Raw genomic sequence first — 23526 nt, 5'->3', positions numbered from 1 at the left:
ACAAAATAACCCTTTTTTTAAAAAAAATGAAAAGGAATAATTAAATAATTTTATCATACCTTTATCATAATTGAAGGGGAAAAGTGTTAGCCAGAGGTACTTACATCTCTGAGAACAGGATCAGTGATACTGTCAAGGTTTATGGAACCTTCGTATGTCAAGTAATGGAAAACATTAAGTGCCCGCACTGCTTCTGGCCCTCGCTGCTTATAGCCAAATATGAGATCAATCCACTGGTGAAGCTGACAAGATACAAATTCACTTTCCAGAGCCTAGAAATGAAATTGAGAGGATGAAAAAGGAAAAAATGCTTCTATACAAGTATCATTTTCTATTTCTTTTACAAACAAGACGTCTTCTCTTAATTTCCTTTAAAATTCTTAATATGCTTGCTATAAACTTTGTAAATACAAGTTTTGTGAGCTTTTATTGGAATTCAGTTCTTCATCTATGCTTTTCACTCTATTGAGAGCTTGTTGAGAAACATCAATAGAAGTACTAAAATATTTTTTATGTTATTGAATCTAGCACAATCATCCAAATCAAAGCATCTTTAATAGAACCAACTGAGACTCAGCTTTAAAGGAACCAGTTAAGAGGACTCTGTCATTTCCGTGTATTATTGGGTCAATTGTAACATTATACATTTTTTTCAAAAATTCTAATCTGTTTCTTAGATTCTTTCTACTGTCTCCTGAACCATGGAATGACAAAAATTATAACATCCTTTTAGGTATTTGAAGAGCACTATCACATTTCCTTTCAGTTTTTTTATCTCAAGGTAAATTATGCTCAAGTCTTTCAATCTCAGTTTGGAGGAATAGTTTTTTGTTATCTGATTATCTTTGGTACCATTCTTGGAATCTGTAACATTTTCTCTGAAATCTTAACAGTTACGTCAAAACTTGGATACTAGTTGAGTAGATCTGACCAAAGCAAAATAAACTAGAACTATTATTTCTTTTGGTTTGGAACATACACTGATGCAATCTAAAATAAATAAATCAATATGAAATAAAATTACAGTTGCTTTTTTTCATATTACTCTGTTGAGTCATATTAAGTTATACTTCCTATTTCAAGATCTTTTTCAAAACTATTATAATAGCAATAGCATTGCAATATTATTTAGGCTTATATTATATTAGGCCACCAATTAATCAAGTCAGCTATCTTTCATCGCATACTTGAAAAATCAAATTCTTCTTTAAAGTGAAGAATTGTGTCTCTGTGTGTGTGTATTCTTTTGAGAGCAGGCATCAGAATTTCATTTTTTAATATGTATCGGTGTGTTCCCAGCAAACAGTGACAATAAAGCTTATCTTATCTTATCTTATCTTATCTTATCTTATCTTATCTTATCTTATCTTATCTTATCTTATCTGTGTCTCTTGCTAAATTCCTTTCTGTCACATTCATTTGCCTCTTTAAGAAAATATATTTCTATCCCTTTTCTACCATATTTTCAAATTAAAATAAAGGCAAATTATAAAATTAAGAATACATGAGCTTTGTGGCTTCTTAGTGGCTATGTAATTCTTCAAATGCAACAAAGGTCTTTGTTCCCAGTCCTAATTCAGTAGAATATTTGTTAAAATCAACCTTGTGAGGCAATGGATTTCAATCAGTTTAAGAAGTACTATTCCAGGTTAACTGGACTGTAGAGCACAAACTGTAAAATCCTGGCTTTTTTTATTTCAATTACAGATTATAATTTTACAGTGTGTATGCCATTTTTCTACTCCTGAAGAATGGTGTAGATGTATATTTAAACCAAACCCTGATTTATAGAATTTTAAACAGTACCAATTTATTAAGAATTTCATAAAAGGAAACTTGGGTAGATAGTGGATAGCAAGATTTTGAAGTCTTACATTTTATTCCTACCTCAGCTGTTTTTTTCAATATTTCTAACTTTAACCATTCTATACATAGAACATGAGCATGCAGAGGTTTCAGATGGATATTATTTAGAATAAAAATGCATGCTCAGTTTAGCAGTAGAAATATAGCCTTCAGAGCCATATGATTTTATCTGCCAATAGTCTTCCATATAAATCGGAAAATTAACATTACTAGCTAAATATGAGTTAAGAAAAATATATTTTGCAAAAAAATAGCTAAACAAAATAAAAATTTACAATCATTTTTTCTTCTTAAATCACTGTTACAATTGTATGCCCTACTAAATGGAAGCTAGTCCAACTGCATTCAGTAAATTTTGTTTCAGAGTAAACAAATATAGGACTATAGAGGATGGCAGCAATTCCAGGGATGTGTGTGTGTATGTGTGTATGCTCCCATTAAACAAGATTGTGAGGAGAAGGATGTCAGAATTATGTAATTATTATATGCAATGTAATTTTTATTTAACAGATCTTGATGCAATAGTCTTCAGATGTAACAGATAGATTCTCCATTGTAAATGCAAATGACATAACCGACGCAAATTTATAATTTGTGTTAATAATATTACTGTAAGTAATACAGTCATTGGATGAATAGGCAATTAGGAATAATGAATACCTGTTCCCTTAATTGATTAATTAGATAAAGGTTTCACTGTATGTTATTAATTATATTTTCTCTTAGGGTGTTGTCATAAAAAATACTACATATGTTACTACCAATCTCTTTGGCATGTAGAAGAGGCCATCACCATTTTATAATCAATAGGCAAATTTAGATGGAAATCAACAGTGTAGGGATTCGTGTTTTATAGTTTGTTCATAAATGATACTAACTTAGAGATACAGAATAAGCTGGCTTACTTGGTGGATGACAAAACTAAACACAATTTTTTATTTCAATTAAAATTACAGTAAATTCATGAAATTCTCATTTAAATCTAATCAAATACTCTAACTATATTAATTTTTATTGTCTGTTATGTGAAAACTTACAGCTTTATAGTAACTTTTGAAGGAACTTTTCAAAACCACATCCAAGGCTTTTGGCAAATATAGAGTCTAAAATACTGTATTAGGATTATTGAGATCCTGATTTAAGTAATTATTGAACAAAGGAATCTACTGGATTACCTACAGCCATTTGGCCTCATTTAAACAAATAACTGTGATGATCAAAGTATCACATTCAAATGTCATTGAAAAGTTCAAATAGAAAGCCAAGACAGAAAATATGAAGGACAAGATATGAATAATATGCATAAATAGGCGACTGTTTAAGAAACAAATTGGAAGGGAGAAAATATATTGAATATGGACGTGATCTTGGACTTCTATAAAATATCTGTATGCCCCATCTTTCTAAATGACAAAACTAGTATATTAGGTAGAGGAAGACATTTCCTGAATCTGAAAGTATATTTTCTGTTTGTTATATTCAGCACTGCAATTTGTAGTATACTACAATCTGTGCCTTAAATAATCAAAACATTGTCACAATTAGTCTTGGATTACAAGAAGTCATGTCTTGAAATTACAAATGCTTGCTTTAAAGGCTTTGCTGTGTCTCTGTGTGTTTTTACATTACAGTATTTTACCTTGACTTAACATGCTTGGCTTATTTCTGAACCTGTTTTATTTCAGACTCTCATGCCACCACAAGCCTTCTGGGATCAAAAAGCCCAGCAAGACTACGAAGTCACATCTGTGAAAAGCTTTCTTCCCTTTTTTGTAAACTGGTAGATTATGATTGATGAACCCAGCATTAGGGTAATGTTAGCAGGAACACTTACTGTTTCTGTCCTCTGTGACATCATTGAGGTCAGGCTGTAATCATGTTAGCATTGAACACAATGCTTTATTAATGTTTCATGGCTATGTCAGTAGTAATCAGTCCAGCTTGCTATGGATAAATTAAACTGAGCCAACAATCACTGATGTATAAATTGAATGCTCTTAAAATCCACTGAAACACATCCTAAAAGTTACTGAATGCAATCACTCCTCTAGCCTTTTTAATGAGAGCAATCTGCACAGGAATTTTTTTCAATAAGAGATTATTTCTCAGTTAAAACATACAAAATATTATTATTTGGTTTGCAAAATGCTTTCTAAATTGGAATGGGATGAAGTTATTATGTAGTATTACAGTGTTCCTCTCATATATAGCAGACAAATATAAACCAAATGGAGTTTAATAATATACACCTCACACATGCACACAAAATCACGCACATATGTACATATACTGTTAAATATGAATATGAATTTAAGAAATCAGTTATCATCAGTGTCTTCTAATTTTCATGTGATTATCTGCAAAACTGGGAAAGTCTTGAATAGAGATTTTTTTAAAGTGTTCTATAATTATTATTATTATTTATTAACAATATTAATATGTAAGCGTTAAAATGTATTTATAAATATCAGGCTACATAGCAAAGAATATAAAAGAAACCTGGTAAATATTTTATTTTCAAACGAGATAACATAATTTGCCAAATATCTCAGCATTTTTGGCATTACAGATAATTAAAAATAGGCTTTTATATAGGCCTTGAAAGCTTTGTATAAAAGAAGCATAACTAAAAGCAAGCATAAACTAAGAAAAGCTGATATATTAATAACTGTGAACTTGTAGAATCATAGAATCACAGGGTTGGAAAGGATCTTGGAGGGACATAGTCCAACCCTCTGCCCAAAGCAAGAACCCTTGTACCAACTTGGGCAAATGGTTGTCCAATCTTTTTTTGAAAACCTCTAGCAATGGAGTACCCGTAACTCTGAGAGGCAAGCTGTTCCATTGCTTAATAGTTCTTAGTGTCAGGAAATCCCTACTTATTTCCAGGTTGGAGCTCTCTCTGATGAGCACCCATCTCTCTCTGATGAGCTTCTTGTCCTACTTTCAGGCGCCATGGGAAATAATTGATTCTGTATTCCCAGTGGCAATCCTTCAAGTATCGGCTACATCATGTCTCCCCACAGTCTATGAAGAAAAAGTCTCCCCTTGCTTCATATGAATAAGCCTCCAGATTCCTGATCATCTTTGTTTCTCTTCTCTGCACTCTTTCTAGAGCCTTGTCATCTTTTCTGTATTATGATGACCAGAACTGGACACAGTATTCCAAATGTGGCATCACTAGTGTAGTAACTTCCCTTGATCTTGACACTCTTTCTTTGTTGATGTAGCCCATGAAAGTGTTGGGCTTTTTTCGCAGTGGCATGATTTTGTTTTTCTAATCTGTTTTTAATTTTTAAAATTGACAGAAGTTTTCTCTATTTTTAAAATAAATGTAATGGATATAATACTTTATACAAAGTATTTTGAGTGTTATTGGATTAATTATAAAAAAATTGCATGTGGCAATCACAACAAATGAACAGAGGGTAAATGGAAGTAGGGATTTTTACAATAATGTTTAGCAGGAGAGTACAGTAGGGAAGAGTACACTGATTTGGTCATCTCCAGGGACTAGGCATCAAGGTAAGTTAGCTACTGTAATAGGTGATGCAAGTGGGAAGAGCCATCATGTGTTAGGGTGTGTCAAATTTTCCAATTTTCAATTTCCAGACATTAAAGGTGCTCAAAAGTTGTGACATACCTTGGGGATTGTAAAGATATTTTGGGTACTTTAATATAATTTAAATGTGCTTAGTAAGTAACTACATAAATAGCATAATTTTTTAACCTTTTGTTTGTTCAGGGTATCATTATGTTTTCATGCAAATATTATGATGATTATATCATTTTTATCATGATGTCGTCATGATCTTGGGGAAAGAGAACTGTTGTGGTCCGCCAGCAGCCTGCGGAGCTGGCAGCGGAGTCGGACAGTGAGGAGACTGGGGAGGACAATGGGTCAGTCCTGGAGTCAGGGTAAGGCCCAGACGAAGGCTCTGCGTTGGAGGCAGAGATAGGGCCAGGGCCATCTGGGAGTGATGTGCGGACAAAGGTTTGGGATAAGGCCGAAGGACTTTTTATGAAGGACTTTCTTTTGGACTTAATTTGGACTAAGCTGAGAATGAAGCGATTCTCAGCTGTTCTAATAAAATATGTTTGTTTAGGACTGATTGTGTCTGGTAATAACTACTTGGGCCTTGGTCACAACAAGAACATCTGATATCTATTCCATCTTAGATATCAGACTGAAATCCAGGAGAAACAAGAAAAGTATGCTGCAGGACCATTTAGAAATTGACAACACTGTGGCATCAAGTAGAAGTTTTTAGATTTATGTGGCACTGGAAAGCATTGGGAGAAAGGCAAACTTCTATAAGAGCAGGATATTCCACTTGAAGTGAAATGGAGATAGGCTGCTGCTGTATAACATGAAAAATATGGTAGAACTATGTTTCCCTGGAGGAAAGATGACAGATGCTGGGCAGCATCCAGTTAGAAAAGTGTGAATATTTCAAGAAATACTATAAGGGGTAAGTACTAGAGTTGTCACATCAGTGAAACAAAAAAGAGAGAGAGAGAGAGAGAGAGAAATATAGCGCAAACTATATATGTATAGTTATTTCTGTACTAGTACTAGAAAGCTCCAAATCAAGAACTAAAAATTCTTATTTGTTTTTGGAATGCAAATGTTTGTGCCAGGAAAGAGAAGACTACAATGGGGAAAGTATTGCTAATAATTAACTAACATACTGAAAAAAAGACTAGCTTCCTTTGTAGAATAACTAACTATAGGTGGCAATATCTGTCCACAAATGTAAATTAGATCTAGAGATATATTATCACCCACTGATTAAAATATCAAGGACAATTGTGAGATGTTGAATGAAACCAGGAGTGCAAGTAACTTATTTTAATAATTGGAGGTTTCACACAGATTGGGTACATTATGCCTCAGCCATGACAAAGAAACCAAATTTCTGAATGATTTAAATTAATGTGCTTTAGAAGAATTGGGTTTTGCAACTTACCAGAGAAGAAGCATCTTTAAATTAAATCCTACGAAGTGACCAGGATATAATCATTTTGAAAACAAAGAAACGGTGATTATGATACTATTACATTTAGGATGTATGCAAATGTATGACAGTCTTACACAAATCACATTTCATTACAAAAGAAGAAACCATTAATGAGAAGATTGATGAAAAAGAGACTGAAAACAAATATCAACAGAGCCAAATCTCTTCACAGTATCAGAAGCTGATTTTAAACCACTGAAATTGGTTTATTCATCTCTGGAAAAGGGTCCAATGCTGGGAAATGTGGAAGCACAGAAAGGATTACTAGCAGCAAGGTGGATGCTTACTTGCAGTAGTAAAAAGTGCATTGGAAATCAGGAAAAAACAGTTTAGGAACATTGTCCTGAAGAAAATCTAGGTGATCAATAAAGTTGACATTGATTTGATGGCACATAATCAACCAACCAACCAACCAACCAACCAAGATTCAACAAAAAATATATTCCACAGTTTAAGACAAACTATGACTAATTTAATATGAACCAACATGGCTTTCTATTGTGTTCAGGAAACTATAAAACCCAAGACGTTTTTCTGCAAGAAATGGAAAGTCTGTTGTTATAAGAAGGACAAAAGGACATAATATGGGATGGAGAGTGTAATGTTGTACTAAGGAAATAATAACAAACTAATTTAAGGAGCATACCATAGGAAGAGAGACCATCTGGTAATAACTTATTTAAATATATTAAAATTAAAAAGTAGCAGGGAAAGAGGTTGGGCTGTTGGGCTGTTTGACGACAAAGGATTGAAAGAAACGAAGATTGCAGAGAATCTGAATGCATTGAAATTCTCTTTATTACAGAAAAGAATGGATAGATATCTAAGCTTGAGAGCTACAGAGATTACCTTGGAGAAACTATGAGATGGCAAGCCTGACAGGAAGAAAACATTAGAAAGAAATCCAAACTAGCTCTCTTAACTGTCTTGAGTAAAAGAAGCATGGGGGAAAATGCTGTCAAGTTTTCATGATATTAGTTAGTATAGCCTGTACCTATAAAATACAGCTCCAGAAAGTCTGGAAAGGTTTTGTAGAGTCTGTTTTGTGACCTGACCTACCACACAGGGCTGACATCAAGCCTGTATTGAATTTCTAGGGGAAAGTGGGGTAAATTAGAATAATTAAAGCAAACCCAAGAGAAGTTAGCTTGGACCCCCTTGGATGAATTTTCCCATACTTCATATTTTCTGTGTTTCTGTGTTTCTTTTTATTTAATTGTATATTGTTATAGAGGCAATGGCAAACTACTGAAAAGCTTGCCAAGAAAATTGCAGGGATTTGTCCAAATAGTCTCTGAGAACTGAACACAATTGAATGGAATTGTTACTTATTCCATATGTTCCAAATATGATTCATGTGCTGAATGACAGGTTATATTAATCAAATCAATCAAAACAATAAATGTAATTGTCTTCCATTTCCATTTAAAGCTGAGTTTCAAATAAAAATAACATTCACTAATGATTTGGGAAAATATAATGACAGATTCTTTATTCTATCTGACGAACAAACTATAAATATCCTTAGCAATTGCAGGTTAGAAATACTGAGAATTGCCTTATTCCAAATCTTATTGATACACACATATTTATATTCTAGGGAGGTGCTTCATGACCTTAGCAATGTTAAGATGTGTGGACTTCAAGTCCCAGTATTCTTTAGCCAAAAATTGCTTTGGGAATTCTCGGAGTCCATACTTCTTAAAGTGGCAAGGTTGAGGAAAACGTTTCCAGGGACTCAAAAGAAGGCCTTCAGTAGACTTGCTGTCTGACACAAAAGATATACCCCATTTCTGGAGTAAAATTTCCAGTTATCTTGCAAGAGGTCTTTTATAGATGAAATAAGTGAGACCGTTTGTAATATTTTCATAGAAATCTAATAGTGACATAAAAATGCTTAAGAAAGCATTTTCTTTTTACAAAAGAGAATGGGTGCTACTATACTACTGGATAAATTATGAAGAGCCTTTGTAATGTGTTGATTTATGCAGAGAGAAAGCAGCTCTGAGAAATGCACTTTAACAAGTAATCCTTAAATAGTGTTATTAGATTCAGCACCCATAAATTCTAATTTAGAGTATAAAACATAATGGACATAAAAGCATTACATCTAGCCATCTGGGTTTGATGGATAATTTTACATTTATTTGAAGCATATATAATTAACTCAATATTTTTATTATTTTAATAATAAAAATAATGGCTTGAATACATACATAAATATATAAATTATAATGTTTAAAGTAAATATGACATATAATCGTAATTTATTTTCTATATTTATAATGCACACCTACTCAGCAGCAAATCCTATGCGTATAGTGGAGCTTACTCCTGGGAAAAGGTGCACTGAATTGTATTTCATTTGTCTAAATGATGAGCAAGGGTTGGACTAGAAGATCTCCAAGCTCTATTCTGATTGATTGATTGATTGTATCCTTTACACAGTTAACTTTTGGATTTTTGTGCCTTTTGAAAAAGCACTGTTGGGATTAAATAATTAATATTTGTCAAATGTTTATTTGTCTGTTTGTAAAAATTATATCATGACTTTCCTTCAGGACTTTGAGGTTCCTGCTTTCTCTTGCCATTTTTCCTCACAATACAGTACATGTTTGAGAAGGATTGACTGAGAGCTTGTGACTCTAATGAATAAAAGACACTAATGAATTTCTGTTGTTAAGAAGGACCAGAATTTGGTTTTTCCAGGATTTCCTTCACCACTCCACCATACTAATTATGTAAGTATTATTTTATATGTATGATAAGATAGATAGCAAATAATATTGTATCCCAAAAAAACATTTTCCAGAGGTATATCTATTAATTTTTTCAGCAAAAGCAATGGAGACTTGTGGTATTCTTAAGATGAAAAAATGTAATTTTATATATATATGTGTTAATATATAGAGAAAAATTCACCTTGAAAGGCCACTGAAGCAGCCGCATGCATACATAGGGGAAGGCATTTGAACCACTTTATTCCTGCAAAGATGCATTTTTATATTTGTCTTTCTAAATGTAATATTTGTATCAGCACTTTCTCCATTTTTTCCTATATAACTTTTCTGATAAATTAATTTTCCTGCGCACTGGTTTGATTAGAAGGTTTTGTCAAAATATTCAGAAAAATATGGATTTTGAGATATAATTTTGATTCATTTGTTGATTAAACTGAGACGGAATTAGATATGCATGCATATAATATTAATACTTTTCTATATTAATCCTAGTCCATAATATTTTTTGTACTGATCCTCTTTTTAGGAAATCAATGGCATTTTTATTGGGGACTGCAGAAACCTTATTAGGTTGAACAATATAATTAAATTTATCAAAGGAATTAAGGTTTTATCATAAGCCTCCACTAGAAAATTCCAATGGAAATCACTGCATAAAGCCCAGTAATTGGTAATAAAGATAATACAGGATAGTTGCAATCAAATAAGTCCTTTGTGTGTTTTTTTTCCTTATATTTTCCCTTATATTTTCAGTTGTTGCTTTACAGTGAATAAAAACAAGGCTATATTAATTTATACATTGTGTGGACTTGTTAGCAAGCTTGATTAAAAAAATACCTTACCATTCGATTGATGCGGACAAAATCTTCAGGCTTCTTGGCCCAAGGGGGAAGTTCAACATCATTCACAATAGTTTCATCTTCTCTGGCTCCAAAATTATATCCATTACTGTTGACAAACATTTCTGGCAGGTAGTAAAACTCTGGAATTAGTTCCTGTTTAACAAAAGAAACAAGCTTTATTATTCATCATGCAAAATCCTCAGTTTTTTGCACAGACAAAATTATTCAAGAAATCTTATATTGTTGCATTTAATTTTGAAGTTCAACTTTCTTACATTGTTTACTATATTACATTTGTATTTTAAAAACATCTTAAGTAATTTCTCTATTAACAGATTAAAATACTGTGTTCCCATCTACTAGAGTCTTGAATGGTGGACACAGTTCTAGGGAACTGGTAATCCTTTTTCTTAACTTTCAAAAGGAGAAAAAAGAGGCCTTCTATAACTATATACCAAACAATTTTCCTTTAGGGCTTTGCTTGTTTGCATGGTCCAGTTTCTGGCATTTCTAAATCTCACAATCTGACTACATAATAAACTTTTTTGTTTTATCTGATGCTAGATAAAACAAAAAAGTTTATTATGTAGTCAGATTGTGAGATTTAGAAATGCCAGAAACTGGACCATGCAAACAAGCGAAGCCCTATCTGTGGGATGTAGACAGCACACAAAACCACATCCCCTCTGGTCCATGGAAAAATTCTCTCCATGGAACCAGTCCCTGTTGCCCAAAAGATTGGGGGGTGCTAGTTTAATAGGACACAACAACTAATCATGCATAACAAACCCTCTCTCATTTTTTTGGGTAGCCGCTTCAGCAAAGCATTCAACCCTCTCTTCTTTAACCAAAATACTCCTATTTAGTAAAAAAAAAATCATCCTATGAAAAGGGCTAGTAATTCATTTAAATCACGATTCCCATTCACAAAATCCAATGCCAGGGGAGGATAGAAAAGACCCTTCCATTACCTCAGAGATGGATAATGGGTAAGCACAAATATTAAGTGCCGAGGCATGCATTCATTGCCCAAGCTTTAGACTGAGATAAAAGAGGGAATGCAAGAACAGATAAGCCTTCTTGCTTTGCTCTGAGTTCCAATTCATCCCCTCTCCCTTCAAAGGCAGACAACTTTATAAGACACCACTGGTATTTGGGGGATCTTTGGCTTATGTGGATATTGTATGTGAAGTAACTGAAACTGATGAATCCAAGAAACCTGAACATTAGCAGCAGCATCTCCTAACTGTCAGAACAGAACAGACATTTCAATCAATCATATTTTTGAATCTTCCATGTCAGAGTTTGGAATTTAAAACACATTTTGAACGCTTTTCTGTTTCACAACACATGGTTGTCCAGCTTTCACTTGAAAATTACCTATGACTATCAGACTATTTTGACTGTTGGAAGCTAATTCTAACATTCAAATAGAATTTACATTCCTGTAACATTATTTCATGTCTTATATTTCAGGTGATATTTTTCTATACAATATTTGGTATTTTAAAAAATGCTAGATCTCCCCAGTTTCCAGGCTAAACATGTGAATTCCCACAGCCCTCTCTTCAGAAGACTTGGTTTTTAATTCCCCGATCATCCACACCATCCTTCTCTTGCACATGTTCTGCTTTTACTGTATCTTTCTTAAAATGTGGCGCACACAGACAGACAGAATACTTGTGGATTCAAAATTGGATTAAACAATTTTTTAACAATAGCCTTTTATATTTTACATGGTTAACAGAACAGTATTCATTCCTGAAAATAAGCCTTTATGTCTATTTTTCTAAGGAACTGTCCTGTTATTTCTTGGCTTCTTATATAGCATTAATGTGGTTTTTTTGTTGCCATTCTGTTCTGTAGTATATAACTTTTACATATTATATGCTATCATTTTGAATTTGATTTGGAAAATTGTAGGAGCTTTTAAAATAAATAAACCCAATAATTCTATCTGATTTTTTAAGTTGTCACCTTTCTTCTATATAGTAAGAGAACACAAATTTGAAATGTTTAATAAGCAGCTATTTTTCAAGTGATTTTTTTAAATTAAAGAATTACAAAGATTCAAGGGAATCTTAAAAGGATAAAATATAATAGACATTTTATGTCTTTTTAAATAAATTTTATTTTATTCATTTATTCATATTTATATGATCAATTTTAAAAGTGTTCTCTAGTTTGTTTTACCAGCTATGTTACAACCCAAAGGTACTATTAATAGTGTTACTTGCATCTTATGTCTTTGAATTAGAAGCAGGAAATGCCAAAGTACATTTTCTGATTTTTAAATTTGGGATTCATTCAATCTATGAAAAATTAGGCCATTTTATGTGTAGAAATCAAATTTAATGCAGATATTTTTCCTTAATATATTTCCATTAAATTTTCAGGCCTCCGTTCTCTTTATTCTTTTCTCTCCCATACTCAAGTTGATCCCCTGGTAACCATTATTTTAATAATCACCTTGGCTGATGGGAGGGGAGTATCATTCAGTTATAAGAATGCCCATTACCCTTATTAATTTACAATATGTCACCTTAATGACATCTTGTTCTAGCAACCTTTTCTGTTTTGTACAGTCTTGTCCAAGAGCAATATAATATGTTTAAGAGGCATTCAAAAATTAGTTTTTGAACATTATATTTTTGCACTTTAGTGTGGTGTCTTTCCAAACTGACATTACATTACAGTTTCTTTAATCTATGAAGCATCTTTACAAGTATATTTTAAACTATACTTCTTAATGCAGGGTACTCTATCATACTAATTTATTAATTACAGCAATATGTGTCTTTTGTTCCTAAATAATTTTCTGCTTTTCATATGCAACGGTTTCTTATGAAAATGGGTAGGTGTAATCTTAGTCTTGAAATTTAAAGGAATCAGGTCAGTATACTACAAGTGAAGTCTGCAACGAACTTTAATATGCTGTTTTGCAAAAGGCAAATAGGTCATTCAGTTTACATCAGGGTATCAAACTATCCTGGTTTAAGAAAAAACATGGTTTCATACACAATATTCAAAACTGTTAAGGTGTTTTATTAGTTTTAATTGGGTAATTTAATTAGATTTAACTGTAATTATATTTTATTTTATTGAGTGACTACTTCATGAAGGCACCTGATCAATACTAAGGAAAAAATGAGTCATACTATAGGATTAACATTCATTAGACATTTATATATTCAACATATACAAATAACATGATGTTGATTGTAAGGTTATGGCAGTTAACAGAAGCCAGTAAATAGTTATTCTCTGTGTGTGTGTGTTTTGTGTGTGTGTGTGTGTGTGTGTGTGTGTGTATCTGTGTATGGAGAGGAGAAAGAGAAAAATTTAATAGTAATTTAACATTTTTTTAGTAATTTAATAGAAATTTATGTATTCTGAAGAGGGTTGTGAAAATATTTACAGACCCCTCCGATCCTGGACATAAACTGTTTCAACTCCTACCCTCCAAATGACACTATAGAGCACTGCACACCAGAACAACTAGACACAAGAACAGTTTTTTCCCGAACGCCATCACTCTGCCAAACAAATAATTCCCTCAACACTGTCAAACTATTTACTAAGTCTGCACTACTATTAATCTTGTCACGGTTCCTATCACCCATCTCATGACTGTATGACTGTAACCTTTTTGCTGGTATCCTTATGATTTATATTGACTGTTTCCTAATATGATTTGACTGCTTATTAGTACTATCATTAAGTGTTGTACCTTATGATTCTTGACGAATGTATCTTTTCTTTTATGTACATTTAGAGCATATGCACGAAGACAAATTCTTTGTGTCCAATCACACTTGACCAATAAAGAATTCTATTCTATTCTATTCTGAAATTGTTAAACTAGGTTTGAAAAATGTATTAAAGATTTATACATAGATCAGAGAACTAGGCTTATAGTATTTGTAATAAATCATTACAGAATAATCTATTATATGCAGCTTTTGCCTGGGTAAACAGTCTTCATAAACTAGATGGATGTGTTCATGTTACTATTTACTTTATATATTTAGAGTGAATCTCAGTGGAAAAAATAGATGGCTAACAAATACTCCTGATAAGAAAATGTTGCAGTTTGTCTTTGTGAAAGGACTGCGATATTAAATCAAAGTTTCATGCCAACCACTTTTCACAAGATGTAAAGCACAAAAAGGATTTCAGCCTCCAGAAATATGCATAGATTCTCCTCTCCACATATTATTCTTCTATTTTAAAATTAACTGATACAATATAACAACAAAATATGCTGCTTATTCTTCATTTGAAAATATGTGCATTAAATGCACATATTGCTATTGATGATGGCAGGTCAAAATGTTATGCTAATTATATATCAGAGGACATAGATTTCCAATGGAATCCAAACAATAAAAGAACCTAGTAACAGTTTTATGAGTTTACCTTTCTTTTGTTCAACCAATTATCCTAAGTCAGAACAAAAGTTCAATACATAAATAATGTAGCATTAGTATGAATAGGCTTCTAACTTTTAGAAGCCTTTAGAAACAATTTTAGCAATATATATTAAAACAAAAAAGATTAAAAGGGATTTACAATAAGTAGTAAACTATTTCAATATATCTTCTGATTTCAAGCAAGCAAATAATGATACAACTGAATGAATAAAGATATTTATCATTTTTAAAAAAATGTGTACGTATGTATATATTTTATGGGATTTCTAGGCTCCTGATTGAAAATCAGGATTGTATTTTTTAATATAAAGCAAGAAACATGGTTTTCATAGTACAATAAAAACTTATAAAATCCATTTATACAAGAATGAGTGCATGGTAATACTTGTTCTCTAGTCGTTTCCATGTATTATGTAGATATAAGTTTAATCTAATGTGTATTGTTGCATAATATCCTGAGGCACAATGTGGTAAAAGCTAAGGCTTACACAAAACATACATTTTAAATGTATCTTGTCATTAATGCTTTATTAATTGCCCCAGGCGATGGAAAACTCATGCTAGAAAAGCTATAACAATATAACACTTTAAGGTCACATCCAATCTTGCTGTGTTTATGGAATGGGCCAAATATTGAGTTAACAGCAGGAAAGAACAATTTATTGGGCTTTTCTCCATTCTGTGATTATTTGATTATAAATTGGGATAGGATTATTTATTTATTTTCTCAGGAACAAAAGATCTTTTAATAGCTCAGATATTGGGAAAACTTGTATTCATCATTGTATGTAAAACAGGCATTTAAAAATGATGATACGATACAACTTTCTTTTCTGTTTATGTAAAATACAACACTCCTCCCCCATCCCCATTTTTCATTTGTAGCATATAACCATATTGACAGCCAGCCAATTACTTGTACATAGAAAATATTTTTCTTACTTTGACATCTGAAGTGTCTCGTTGGCTATTTCTCCATGATCTTGCCACTGAAGAAAAAGTTCGATCCGGATGATCAAATTTACCATCATTTGCATTGAGGAAGAAAGTTGTAAAAGGCTCCTACCATTAAAAAAAGAGACAGAGAATGTACTTATAAGAAGCCAAGTGGTATAAGCAGCAATAGGATTAAAATTTAAAATAAATTAGAAAACAATTAATAAGCAGTTTATATCAAATCATTGCATTTCATTTTTTGATATGACTAATAGAGTACAATAAAAAACAATATTTGAATCAGAGGATGGAAAGATTCCTGTAAAATGTTGTGCTGCTTGTACATTATTGTTTCTAAATTCCTGCTCTATTATAATCTATTTCAGATTATATTCAGATATTATAATATCTATTTCAGAGATAAGTATTCTAAATAATCCAAGAATATTTTTTATACCTTTTATAGGATCTTTGGATAATTCTTCTCAAACAATTATCTCTATCCAAAAATCATATAACTGATAGAAGAAAATGTATTATGTACAGTATGTTCAAATATTTCAAGTTTTATACAATGAAATAAAGCAGCAAAAATTATTTTCTTAAATGTTGCATGGATTTTGGTGAAAGCGATTTAAGAATAAGGTTTCCCCCCACTAAAATAGACACGAAAGTTTCAAATGCAAGTTTGGTACTTGGTTTCAGATTTTTAATAAGAAAGGAAAAAGTAGTAATTATTTCAGAATGCTTCTGGTGAAACAAAATAATCTCATTTTTTTCTATCAGGCACATGTCCATGAAGTCAGCAGGACTCAAGGATGCTTACTCTTCAGCCAGTTAATTGCAAAAAGTTGGTGAGAAACTCTTGTACTAGACACACAGCACAAAGAAGTGCATGCCAAAAATGACTAAGATATACCCGTATCATGGTGTAGAATCAAAAAAATTAATTCTGCACAACTCGTGTTTGAACCATCAGCTGATATTATTACAAATCAAATTAGTAATGGTTCTATTTCCCCAGGCTTTAAAGCAAAGTTGATAGCTTTGCCATTACCAGATTTTGTCCTGTTCCTGTTACCCACTTTCAGCAATGAAATCTGCAATTTTCAACTGTAATTTCTCAGTTTTTCAGTGAGCAGCACAATAAAGCTGTTGTGTGAGCTTAAAAAGGTTGAAAGTATTGAAATCAGAAAATAAAATATCACGTTTACTGTATATCCCTCAACCTACAATTTAAAAGTTAATCCTAGCAACCCATTTGTAAATAAATCTACTCATTTAATATCACTGCTCCCTCATTTCACATCATCACATCATCCCTCATCTTTCTTATCTACTAAGTACAGACACTAGGCATGAAAATATTGTTCACCACTATTGTAAAGGGTGCAGATATCTCAATACTATTCTGAATTGCAGCAATACTCTAGTAGAATATGTTGAATTAGTTTGTGAATCCATCTAGCCAAGCGACTTTAATGGAATTCACACTTAAATTTAAATACAAAATGTTTCCATAATTTGTGACATAGTTCAGAGTATTAGGTATAGTTGTCAACTTGAGTTATCTTTAAAAATAATATATAAATACATAAATAAAAATAAAAATGCTATAGAATAATATCCTTGGTATAAGGGCCGGGATAGCTCAGGCAATAGAGAAGCCTGTTATTAGAACACAAAGCCTGCAATTACTGCAGGTTCGAGCCCGGCCCAAGGTTGACTCAGCCTTCCACCCTTTATAAGGTAGGTAAAATGAGGACCCAGATTGTTGGGGGGGCAATAAGTTGACTTTGTAAAAAATATACAAATAGAATGAGACTATTGCCTTATACATTGTAAGCCGCCCTGAGTCTTCGGAGAAGGGCGGGGTATAAATGTAAACAGCAGCCGCACTTCACCCAAAATGACCCCTGCAACATTTTGGAACTTCACACAGCCACAAAAAGCTCAAAAACCAACTTTCACATTTTACACACACACAACACAACACAACACAACTGACTCACACACACATACAAAATGCCACATACAAATTTGTGAGATTTTGTGTGTTTGTGTAGTTAAAGTGAAACACTACAGAAACACACCAAATCCCAGAAAGCTGCACAAATATTTTATTTTATTATTTTACTTTATTTATATTTTTAGATAAAAGCAACTTCTTTAACTTTAAATTGCTATGCCTAAATAGCAATTGTGTTGTGTTGTGTTGTGTGTGTGTAAAGTGTGAAAGTTGGTTTTTAGTTTTTGGTTTTTAGTACCTCTTATTCTTTTGTGTACTTTGTTTATTATTTTTATTATTTATTGTTATCAGCCATACCACCCGGTCATCTGACTACCAAGCCATGCCCACCAATTAAGCCACGCCCACAGAACCTGTAGGAAAATTTTTAGATTTCACCCCTGGGTCCATGGTGAAGAAAAGGTTGAAAACCACTGATTTAGAGGATAAAATTCCTTGGATTCAGTCACAATTGAATACCAAGTGCAAGTCTTATGGAGATGCCCAGGGAATGGACTTACTCAGTTAACTGGGAATTATTTGATTTTGTTGGACCTGAGGAAGAGGATAAGATACTGTGGAATGCAAATGCCACTACCTGCATATTAGACCCCTGCCCCTCCTGACTGATTAACAACACCTGGGATGTATCATGTGGTTGGGTCCAAGTGATGGTGAATTTGTCCTTGTTGGACAAATTGTTGTTTCTGGCTTCCTTTCAAGAGACACTGGTGGACCCCCTACTCTAGAAGCCATCGCTGGACCCTACGATGCTGGACAATTTTCTCCCAGTCTCTCACCTTTCTAGGAAATATGGTTGAGAAGATGGTGATGTTGCAATTCCAGAGGACTCTGGAGGAAATGGATTATCTGGACCCTTTTTAGTCAGGTTTCATGCCTTGATATGAGACCCAAACAGCATTGGTTGCATGAATGGATGATCTCTGGCAGGAGCAGGGGTGGAAGTAATGCATTCATCCTTTTTCTCCTTGGCCTCTCAGTGGCTTTCAATACCATGATATCCTTTTGGACCAACTTAGGAAATTGAGGGTGGGTGGAGCAGTTTTGTGCTAAGTCACCTCCTTACTCTGAGGCTGGTCCCAATTGCTGTTATTAGTGAACAAGAGGTCCATCTCATGGCCCCTTCTTTGTGGCATATCTTAAGGCTCGGTGCTGTCTCTGTGCCTTTCTAGCATCTACATGAAACCACTGATTGAGATCATCTGTCACCATGGGATGAGGTATCACTGACAAACTGATATTAACCCAGCTATATATCTCCATCCTGGATGTAGTGAGTAATGCAGTGGATGCCCTGAATATTTTACCTGCTCCATTGCATGGCAGTTTGACCAAAGAAGTGAGAGGCCTGTAAGCAAGCTCCTTTTTCTTGCCATGCCCTACTTTTCTATTTGGGGCAAATATTGTTTTCTGAGATTGAATAACTTATATTAGACAGAGGAGAAGAGCAAGAAAGGAGACAGAGGAGAAGAGCAAGAAAGGAGAGATGCATTTTGCTAGATCTTCTAGGTTCCAACAGTAAGAGGTGATTAAAGGGTCATAGCAAAGAACAAACTTTGGGAGGAACTTTTTTGTGGCTAGCCATTTTTGTGGCTAGCCATTTTTGTCAAGAATTTTATATTTCAGTTATGGCAGCCCTAGTTTATTCCTCCCATTCTATTTTTTTAAAAAAAAATCAGAATGGTCCTGCCTCTGTCTTCCTAGGTAAGTGGCGGGGGTGGGGGATAACAATCTGTTAGGAAAATAAGATGGTATTGTAATTAAGGTATTAACTAGCTTACCAAGCCTACAGGTAAATTTGAAGGGTTGGAAGGGGAGAACTTGAATCATATTTTTCTTCTGCTTGGCCAAACAAAACAGAGAAAAGTGCCTGCCTTCATATCATTTAAAGGAGCAGATGATTAATGAGACTGATAGTAGAATGGAACAAAATTAATCCTTTGCGAATGGTCTCCAAAATTTGCAACAAGTACTCCAGGTTACTAGCTCTATTGCTTTATTAGCAGAATAATTCTTGAATGTGAACGTCTAAACTCTAAAGAACTCCCGATCTTGATCAGAAATCAATTCTCACTAAGATACAATTAGCAACATATGCAGTAAGTGTCACTGGTTTCCTGTCAGGTTACCAAGAGGGATGTGATAATACCAAATTATTGATTTATTTCATCAAATATTGCTAGAAACCATGGTCAGTTTATCTGTTTTGGATTGATATATATATGAAGCTTACATTCATGTATTCATATATTATACATTCATGTACATGACAAGCCATGACAAGGTCTAATGGTTAAGGCACCAGGCTAGAAAGTGAGAGACAGTGAGTTCAAATTCTGCCTTAGCTATGAAAGCCAGCAGGGTGTTCTGACCCAGCCTTCGCAAGCAGTCAGAAACCGATTTATTCACTAGTAAAACAAACCTCTTCTTAAAACAGGGTAGGAACAGTCTTTATTCACGTTGGATAGGCAAAACCAAAAATAATTAGTCACAAATGAGAGTCTTTTCCCTTTCTGGAACAGGGCACAAACAGTCTCTGTTCACATGAGAACTCAAGATAAAAAGTCCTTCAATGATTAAGCTAGGAGAAACAGTCTCTGTTCACCTTGGATGAGGCAAATTCACTACCTATTATTTCCCAGCAGGGAGACTCAGTTGGCATCTCAAATAAAGAGCAATCAGTCCAGACAAACCTGGTTCCGACTTCATTGATGTATACTGGAAAATGAGCGGTTGTCTGCAACAACAGGCCACTCAGAAAACCCTGCCCATTTATTTTCAGCCATCAAGGGGCTGGCTAGCGTCTACAACTTCTTTTCTCTGAGAGCCGGCTTATTGCCTTCCATTGCTCTCCTCTCCTCTCTATGCATATGCACATCTGGGATGGGCCCCATCTGTTCCTCCCCCTCACTCAGCTCCAGCCCTGAAGATAGCTGCCTCTCCACCTGGGACGGACAGAAGGTCCGGGCTCTGCATCTGCCTCTGATTCTGCTTCCTTATCAGAGCCTTCTAATGGCTCCGAAGCTGGCCCAGGCTTTCCTCCCTCTCCCTCTCCCTCTTCTCTTTGTCTGACTCTGCTGCTAGCTCTGCTGGCAGCCTAGAGGTTACAACATTGGGTGACTTTGGGCCAGTCATTCTCTCTTAGCCCAACTCAGCTCAAAGGCTGATGTTGTGGGGAAAATAGGAGGAAGGTGAATTGGAAAATACGTTCGCTGCTTTGAGTTATTTGAAAAAATAGTAAAAGCGGGATACAAATAAGTAAATAAGTAAGTAAATAAATAAATAAATAAATTATATGGTAGGTAGCTATAGATACTATTATGTACATACTTTGTACATGATTAAAAAATAGTAGCATTGCAGTGTTTTCTGTAAATGGAAAGAGGGTTGGATATAGTATAATGAGTAAATAATAAATAACATGGAATGGAATATTGCTCAGCAGGTGAGTTTCTATTCAGGCCAGCCCTTCTCCAGAATATTCCATTCCGTGTCTGCTGAAATGGAGCTTTGTGTAAGAACATTTCAAGCACCTCTTCACGTTGCTGAACATGTGTGTCCTTGCACAGCTGACATTTCCACAGGATCGACATCAAAGCAAGACACATTTGAATTATTTTGCACAGTTCTATTATACTACCTTCTAATTAAAAAAAATTGTGTATAAATCAATGATAAGCTTTCAATAAACCACTTGACACTATCAAATGTAATTCCTATTAGTATGAATAATTTTTTTAAAAAAAAATGAAGTTGGCGTTTTAAAAGCACAGCACACTACTGTGTATCTTTATTTTGAGTTTTAAATAAGATGGGTTTGAAGCAGAGAGTAGAAGCAGATATTGTAAATAAGAAGTGCAGATTATTTAAAAAAAGCAGTAAGGGTAATTACAGGGAATTATGTTAAAATGTAATTATAACTTCCATGACAAAATTATTTAAGAGACAGAGACAAACATAGAAAGTAAGAAGATTCAGAGTGAAGGATTAAACCTCCGATAGTTGAACTCCATAGGGGGGGTGCTATTATACCAAAGTAATATGTCTATCTTTTGGATTTTTAATCCTTAACAACTGTGCTATGCAGACTCATCTACAGTTATCACATAGCTTACACATTAAAAAAATGTACATAAAAGTGTTGGATATAAATACAAAGTCATAATCATAATAATCACTATCAATTCCTCTAATATTCAGAAAGTATTCCTTGTTTTAAAAAATTGCAACATAATTTTAAGTTAAAATATTGTGGAATTTGATGCACAATGGATTTAATAAAATTGTGCATTAAATTCCAAAATATTTTGATCTAAACACAGCTACATTTTGCTTCATGTGAAATATATCTTTGTTTTATCAAGAAGGAGATTAGAATCCAAGATAAAGTAATAAAATTTGAAGAACAGTACACTTCAAACTATACAAGAATGAGCTTAACATCCCTGATAACCACGATGGGGTGGTCACTGACCTTGAGCCAGACATCCTAGAATGTGAAGTCAAATGGGCCTTAGGAAATCTGAGCAACAACAAAGCTAGTGAAGGAGACAGTATTCCAGCTGAGCTATTCAAAATTTTTTTTTTTTTTAAAGCAAAATTTTTAATTTCCATAATAATTCCCACAATTTGACCAGTGTACAATACAATCACTTATCCAACAATCAATCCTATACTCAAATTATACTCAATCAGGGCTGCTCGACTGCCACTCCCTCCCTTAATCCTTTCTTCCCTTCTCATCCTTCTTCAACTTTCCCCACCATCCTTCTCCTCGCTTTCCTACTTCCCCTCCTCTTTCCCACTTCTCACTACCATCATTTCTAACCTCTATCTTCTCCTTCTTCTCCTCCTCCTATCCTTTCTTCTCCCTCCCTTCTTTCCTACCTACCCACCTGCCTACCTACTTTCTTCCTTCTTTACTCCTCTTTCCTTACCCTTTCCCTTCAGGAGTGGTTACCGAGCAGTCCCGACTTTACACCATTCCAACTTGTTTAATTCTACCATTATTCCTGTACAATGGCAACCAATCAATTTATAGTCTTCCCCTTCCCCCCCCCATTCCCCCCCCCCGAGACTTCCCAGAACAGAATACAGGGTATTGTAACTAACAAACATAATCTAAAATATAACATAAAACATATTCCATTTCACACCATCACACTATCAATTCCTTCTTTCTTAAACTAATACATAGCAATTCCTAACTTCACTCAAAAACTAATTGATATTTTTAATCTGATACTTATTTTGAATATAATCAATCCACTTCCTCCATTCCAAAATATATTTTTCTTGTGTACAGTCTTTCAAGTAGGCAGAAATTTTGCCATTTCTGCTAAATTTGATACTTTACTAATCCATTCTCCAATTGTAGGTAAGTCTTCTTTCTTCCAATATTGTGCAATCAATAGTCTTGCAGCAGTTATTAAATTCAAAATCAGTTTTGTCTCTATAACAGTGCAATCTGGAATTATTCCTAATAAAAGAACTGTGGAACAAACTTGATCTTCTTTTTCAAAATGTTCTGCATAATCCACCATATTTTTAATCCAAAAGGCTTTAACTTTTTGCAAGTCCACCATATATGATAATAGGTAGCATCCTCACAATCACATCTCCAACATTTTGCTTTCACATTTGGATACATACATGACA

At 33.7% G+C, this 23526-nt stretch overlaps 1 protein-coding gene across 3 annotated transcripts in view; it reads right to left on the bottom strand.

Annotated features, from left to right (window-relative positions):
• Positions 1-23526, bottom strand: part of NBEA (neurobeachin) — a 417781-nt gene that overhangs the window by 51061 nt on the left and 343194 nt on the right. For all 3 annotated transcript variants that reach the window (XM_058184768.1, XM_058184769.1, XM_058184770.1), the window contains 3 exons: positions 15846-15965; positions 10471-10623; positions 105-272 (listed from right to left, as the gene is read on the bottom strand). In XM_058184768.1, coding sequence (XP_058040751.1) covers positions 105-272; positions 10471-10623; positions 15846-15965 — 441 coding nt within the window. The remainder of the gene's footprint in view (positions 1-104; positions 273-10470; positions 10624-15845; positions 15966-23526) is intronic.

Source organism: Ahaetulla prasina, chromosome 5, assembly GCF_028640845.1.
Source record: "Ahaetulla prasina isolate Xishuangbanna chromosome 5, ASM2864084v1, whole genome shotgun sequence".
NCBI lineage: Eukaryota > Metazoa > Chordata > Lepidosauria > Squamata > Colubridae > Ahaetulla > Ahaetulla prasina.
Note: the sequence above shows the minus strand (reverse complement) of the source record. Positions and strands in the feature narration are given on the sequence as shown.